The sequence below is a fragment of the Lepidochelys kempii genome, chromosome 1 (genome assembly GCF_965140285.1).
Source record: "Lepidochelys kempii isolate rLepKem1 chromosome 1, rLepKem1.hap1, whole genome shotgun sequence".
In the NCBI taxonomy this organism is placed as follows: domain Eukaryota; kingdom Metazoa; phylum Chordata; order Testudines; family Cheloniidae; genus Lepidochelys; species Lepidochelys kempii.
Genome location: NC_136380.1, coordinates 218306778 through 218313374, shown reverse-complemented (window position 1 = coordinate 218313374; position 6597 = coordinate 218306778). Strand labels below are relative to the sequence as shown.

The window sequence follows — 6597 nt, the reverse complement described above, 5'->3', positions numbered from 1 at the left end:
TAGTCCATTTCACTTCCTTTTTTGCGTCAGTTTCACAAGCCGCAAGTTGCGCATGACCTTAAGTTCCACAGCACTGCAGGGGACAATTTAGTTTTTTAAAACCTGTTTTTATTGAAATGTAAAAGATATTTATTAAAACAATTGTATTTATAGCAAGTTGGGGTTTGGTTTTTATAATTCCCACCTCTCACTTTCCCCCTCCTCCCCACAAAGCTTAAACATTGAGTCCAGGAGAAGCTGACAGCCTCCCACTTTAAATACAGAAATAGATAAGTAATCTAATTAGCCTGTGGCAATGTCTCCCCAAGGAAAGTGAGGGAAGCCCCATTAACAGAGTCACTTAAAACTAGAATTGGAGAAGAAACAGTAGGGAGCAATCCTGCACTGGCCCTGGGAGAATGGGATAGATAGGATCTAATGGTCTCATCCACCATCTCTAATTTCTAGGTTAAGTGATCTAAGCATCAGGTTTGAAATAACTAGAATATTTTTGCCTGGCTGCCACCCTCCACCGCAGAGTGGCCTCATTCCAGGGGTGCTGTAGTTGTAATTTGTGAAGTGCTATGGGATCCTTCATGTATAGATATTATTATTACTACTATAAGAGAATCAGATGGATACCTGAGGACATCAGTTGCTCTCACAGTGCTGATGACTTGCAATGCCATAGCCAGGGTCATGTCGGGCTGGGAGCCTGCCAGCAGAGTAGAGCAGGGGAGATGTGGAGGGAGAGCAGTTAGAATGAAATTTGGGCACACCCTAAACAGACTGACACAGTTAGCCACTTTGTAAACACTACAGGTAATTTTCTTGGATTAGGATATTAACCTAATCCACCACATTTGCTTACATTATACTTTCTCCATTTTTCTATCCCTCCCCTTTCTCAATCTCCTTTCTCTCTTTCTCTTAATTACACAATGAATTGAAATTAGAATCTGAATTCCATTCACCCCTGTGGTGGTCCAGATGCTTAGCTGGTGCAAATGGTGATGTCGATGAAGCTATGCTGCTTTGCACCAACTGAGGACTGGGCAGTCTCTTGTCACTGTTTAGTAGATATTCAGGTCCTAATTAAAAAGGGATTGCAGTTATTTACAATCATAGTAAATCTGAGATTTTTTTAAAGATTAGATGACCAAATCTAGCCCCTGGTCAGGGCTGGAGAGTGTTCCCTGTTGAAGGATGTATTAGATGTTCAAATGTTATGGAGGTTGGCTGGTGGAGGGAGGGAACACACAAAAGGGGGTGGGGGGGGGGAAAGGAATTTCAGGTTGCATAATCAGGAACATTTTCTAACAATGAGGGGTCTGCTGAAGGGTAGAAGAATCTTACCCAGGGAAAACCCCATGCTTGGGTTTTGTTTATTTTTTTACAGTGCAAATATTTGCAATTAAAAGTAATATTATAAAGTGAGCACTGTACACTTTGTATTCTGTGTTGTATTTGAAATCAGTTAATTTCAAACATGGACTGGACCAAGCCTGGGAAAGGGTCTACAGAGGGGATACTGCTGTACTGGGGACACTAGGGTAGGGAAAGGACTCACTGGTGCAGACTCTATCATCTCCAATTCCAACATTCACAAACTTCCCTGCATGAACATGGCTTTCCATGCACATACAGAGCCTCTTCCTGGAGCCAGCCAGGGTCAATATGAGGAAAGCCAACTTCAGAGCCATGCAGCACACCTCTTGAGTCAGACACAGACAGGTGCCTCTTAAAGAAGAGAAGGAGAGAGAGACCCCAACCATCCTGCAAGGTGCCAAGCCCCTCCACTGGAGTCAGTGGGAGCTGGGGGACTCCACACATTTCAGGAGTCAGGATCAGGGCCCTAAAGAACTGAGAGGCCAGATAAGAGAAACTGAAGGAAGAGTGGGAGGGGGAAAGGAAAAGGATAGGCCTAAGAGTTATAGTTGCTTTGCGTCCCTTGAGGGTGCCATACTGGCTGGTACTGCTGGCACCCAGCTGTGCCCGGGAAGGACGTTGCATTGACAGAGGCATTCTGGAAGTGGTAGCCATCTTCTGTCTCCATGCTGGCATAATCCATGTTCGCCGGGAAGCCATGATAAAAGTTCATCTTTTGCTGGCTGAAGAAGCCCATTGCCTGCTGGGTGCTGCAGGCTCCCCCAGCTTTCCCAAAGAACCCCTCCTCCTCGATAGCCACGAAGGGGTACAGGCTCTGGCCACTCCCATAGGTCTGGCTGCTACCATAGCTCTGATGCACATTGGTCACAGTCTGGATGTTCCTGCTGGCACTAACTGGACAACCCTGGTGATAACTGGGGTTCAAATCCAGGTAACCTGCCTGATGAAATCCATTGAGAGAGAGAGAGAGAGAGAGAGAGAGAGAGAAGGCGGTTCAATACACGGGTGCAAACAAACAGTACTGAGGCTCCAGCAGCACAAACCAGGAGACTATAAACTTTTGGGGAAGGGACTACCTTTTTGTTACATATATCGCCAGTGCACAATGGGGCCCTAGGATCTATGCGCTACCACAATAGGAGTAACAATATCCTAGAGGGGATAGCTCAGTGGTTTGAGCTTTGAGCTTTGGTCTGCTAAACCCAGAATCGTAAGTTCAATCCTTGAGGGGGCCATTTAGGGATATGGGGCAAAAATTGGGGATTGGTCCTGCTTTGAGCAGGGGGTTGGACTAGATGACCTCCTGAGGTCCCTTCCAACCCTGATATTCTATGATCCCCTGCTCCTCCTGGATTCACTGGATTGCAACTGGTGTCCATATGCCATTCTCTGATCCAGCCAATCCCCCGACCTGAGATCCTAGAGCAGAAAGTCCTGCTCTCCTTCCCCCAGATCCATTCAATCCCCAATGTAAGCTTAAATTACATGATACAATAAACAGAGAATGAATGAATGCTGTACTGGAAACACTGAGCAAGGGCTGGTTACTAAGCCCATGAGCATCCCATATTAACTGGATAGCAAACACGTACACATTAGACAGATATTATAGCTCCCCTTGGTAACTGCCCATAATGAAACCTCTTCTTACTTGGGATAGGCATGTCCCTTTTTCCATCCACTGAGTTTCCTTCTGACATCGTTTAAACTTCATTCGTTGGTTTTGAAACCATGTTTTTACCTAGAGGTGATGGGGGTAGGAGATAGGGCATAAAAATCCCCTTTTAGACAGAGCTCACAAAATATTTTTTAGACAATACATAAAGGGATTGCTTCACCCAGCATTGAAATGCAGCCACCTCTGGGCTGGAACATGGCAGGCCAGAGCAATTATAAACAATAATTTATGAAGTGAAGACCACCACTCTATCCAGCTGAAAATGGGAGCAGTTAGGGAGGCAAAATATAATTACAGTCACTGGGACAGCCACCTCTACTGCAAATTACCACAGAATCTTTCATGATCACAGTCAGAACCTGCATTTTTGTATGAAAGATGGGTCAGTCCTAAATCAGAGTCACCCACACCACTTTCTGCAACACAGCACCCCGCAGGATGACACTATACTACTAGGTTTCAGAGTAGCAGCCGTGTTAGTCTGTATACTATACTACTAGTGTCAGTACTGACTCAAGTAGAGAGTACACCCAAATCGCCCATATCTTTCTCTGCTGACAGCACCCCCTGCCTTCATGCTGGGGCAAAGGGGTCAGCAGTGACTCCAAGAGCACAGTGAATATTACCTATAGAACAAGAGGGACCGGACTCTTCATTGCCTGCCCCTTGTTTAGTCTTGAACACCTGTGCAAAGTGGATGAATAATCCCAGGTGAGCAGGAGGTGAATTCTGACACTGGTAGCATTTCACAGCCTCCTTGCACAGATGTAAATTACAACAGAAGAGGCGAGACAGTGAGGAATCTGACCTTGCCTTGGAGATCTCCCACTGAAAAACCGACCGTGTTTGGAAGACCGCCTCAACCCAGGGATGCAGCCCAGCCATTGGGATGCCAACACTCTACAGAACCAGATCTCAGTGTTCACCTGCTTGTATGTGAGCCCCAGGGCTGAGCCCAGCTCCCGGATCTGCTGGGGGCTGAGGTATTTCTGGCTCTGGAATCGCTGGTGCAGGGTTTGCAGCTGCTCCTGGGAGAAGGCCGTGCGGCTCTTGGCCTTCTTCACCCCTCCCCCGCTTTCCACCCCACCCATCCGGATCGCAGGGTGCGGGGATGGGGGCTCCGTGTTGGGGCTGGTGGCCGAGTCCGGGGTGTACCGCATGCGTGCGCCCGAGCTGGAGGACGCTGGAGAGAGCTCTAGGGAGGGAGAGAGGAAAGTGGCCCATGAAGGGAGAGCAGGAGGAGAAGTTAATCCCTAAGGGATAACGATTTGCTGCTGGACGGTGCCCGATCTCACTGCTCGGGAAACAGGCCGACTGCATTTAACGGCAAAGGGGCACACGACTTAACGGGGGGGGCTCAGCCGAGCTGTGTCCACACACCGCGCAAACAGCAGCGACCGGGGAGGGAAGGAGCCAGGAAAACCGACGCCCTCTCTGCTGACACCTGGCGGGGGGTCCCGGCACTGCGGGCTCTAGGATTAAACACGCCGCCAGCCGCTAGGCATTCACACGAGAAGTAAAGGCGGGGGCTGGAGCCGGAGCCGGGCAGGGGAAGAACGTGCCCTCGGCAGTACCGCCAGGGATGAGGCCAGGGAAGCAAGACGCAGGCCAGCCGTGGAGAAGGCGCCGTACACAGCGATTCCCGGGTGGCCAATTGTTTCCCTGGGGGCTGGGGACACCCTGAATTCGCTCTTTTCTCCCCGGTGTTGTCCGCGGGGGGGGGATCCGGAGGCGCCCCGGGCGTCTGCATGCGCCTCGGGAATCCACAGGAGCCAGGCACAGACTCGTCCGCGCCTCCCCCGCGGAGCTACCTGTCCCGTCCCCCCCAAGCCTTGGCAGCCGAGCCCTGTGCAGAGATCGCACCCCTGCTCGGGCCCTTTTGCCCCCTCCCAGCAAGGGAGCAAGGCCTGATTTGGTCCGGAAGCGGAGCCAGGACAATGGCTCGAGCCTCCCCCGGGTCTGGGTCACCCGCGGTGCCCTGGCGCCTTCCCCGCGTCCGGAGACCTCGACCCCCGTCTCCCCACCTTGGGGGCGGGGGGGGGGGGGTTATTGCTACTTCTCCCTGCTTCCCCCACGGGGCTCTCGCGCCTGGTGAGCCACAGGCGGGGGTCACCGCGCCCCCGCTTTGCATGGCTGGATTTGGTCCCAGCAGGGCCGCCCGTGCTGCAAATGGAGGGCCCCGGGAGCTGGTTTCCCATCCCGGGCCAGACCCCCATGGGAAAGCGGCTCCCTCCCAGCCCTTCACACCCCAGGCCTCCCGCAACCCCGCTAACTCGGATTTTTAGACGTGTCTCGCTTCCCCCCATGAAGGCAGCGATGGCCTTAGCGTCCAGGAGGGCAGGATCAGGCCCTTAGCCAGAGCCTTCCCACCACGTGCCCAAAGGGCTCTGGCGACCAGCCTCCTTCTAGTTCTGCTCTGGGTCCGTTCCGGGGGGCGTCCGCCCTCCCACACCAACTTGCTGCCGGACAGGACTGCTTACTGCACCCATGGGTGGGTGCTTAAGCCCCCATGAAATGCCCTCTCAGCTCTTCCCCCAGATCAGACAGCGTTTAGGACTCCCTCTTCCTCCCTTAAAAAAAACCCCCAAGGCAGCAGCGTCTTTTGGGGGAGAGGGGGAGGTCACTTGGCTGTGAAGCTAGAGGACAGCTGTCGAGATGAGCTCTCCCACACCCGCCCCTCGTTGAGTCATTTCAGGCAGCAAGACTGATAATAATAATAACAACAACCACTTCTCCTGGAGTTTCCTTCAGTCATTCCAAAGTTGGCCTACCTGGGTTAGGGAGGGTCTTCTCCTCTGGCTCTGGGACCGGGACATCAGCATCTGCTGCCTCTTTGTGGGGGACATTGTCCATCTCCCCTGGGCAGTTCCAGTAGTAGTCTCCATACTTTATTCCAGTTCCTACCCCGGCTGGGTAAGGCTGGTAGGGGGGCATTGCCAAGTGGGCACTCATGGATGTTTGTGTTTGGGGGACCTTACCCCAAAATAAAACCCTAATCTCAGAAAAGACAAGGTGGAGATGGACAGGGGCAGACTCTATCAGACAAACATACAAACAGATGCCTATAGCGTGGGGGTAGATTTATGTCCTTCCTAACTTTGCCTTGATTAGAGAGAATTTTCAAGGCCATTGTCATGTTAAAAGTAAGTTGATTGGAGGGGAGTGGCTATGGATTGGGTGGAGGAGGAGGAGGAGAGGATAGAAGGGCGAGGGGGATGGGGGGGAGTGAAAAAAATGAGAGCTCAATTTGGATAGTTTACAAACACCATTTGCAAAATTTAATTGTAAAAAGGGATACCCAAAAGTCTGTTCTCCCCCGGTGTGTCTGAGCTGTAAGGGGTATGGTCGCTATGATTCAGAGATCTATGATCCATTGCTAGAGATACAGAGCTGTATGTATACATACCTAGGTATGTTCACAATATTATATCAACAGCAGATGAGTTACATGGATGGATAACTAAGACAGATAATTAATGAGATAAACAATTATTGATTCCCTTTCCTCTGATGTGTAATGTATTATTAAATAAAGGTGAGGTAGACAAGTG

General features: G+C 50.9%; 1 protein-coding gene across 1 annotated transcript; it reads right to left on the bottom strand.

The window, feature by feature from the left end:
• Positions 1 to 1824: 1824 nt before the first annotated feature.
• On the bottom strand, positions 1825 to 5998 carry LOC140905883 (homeobox protein NANOG). Its single transcript, XM_073329378.1, has 4 exons — positions 5818 to 5998; positions 3973 to 4241; positions 3020 to 3109; positions 1825 to 2308 (listed from the first exon to the last, which is right to left on the bottom strand). Exons 1-4 carry the CDS (start codon positions 5996 to 5998, stop codon positions 1904 to 1906), a joined length of 945 nt encoding a protein of 314 aa, XP_073185479.1. The 3' UTR covers positions 1825 to 1903.
• Positions 5999 to 6597: the final 599 nt, after the last annotated feature.

What these genes read in the sequence shown, in the direction of transcription:
- LOC140905883 (XM_073329378.1), bottom strand. Translation starts at nt 5,998, where the DNA reads ATGAGTGCCCACTTGGCAATGCCCCCCTACCAGCCTTACCCAGCCGGG. An exon ending in GAAGACCCTCCCTAACCCAG is followed by an intron (nt 4,242 to 5,817) that starts GTAGGCCAACTT and finishes CTCCCTCCCTAG; the next exon opens with AGCTCTCTCCAGCGTCCTCC. An exon ending in AAGGGACATGCCTATCCCAA is followed by an intron (nt 2,309 to 3,019) that starts GTAAGAAGAGGT and finishes GGATTTCATCAG; the next exon opens with GCAGGTTACCTGGATTTGAA.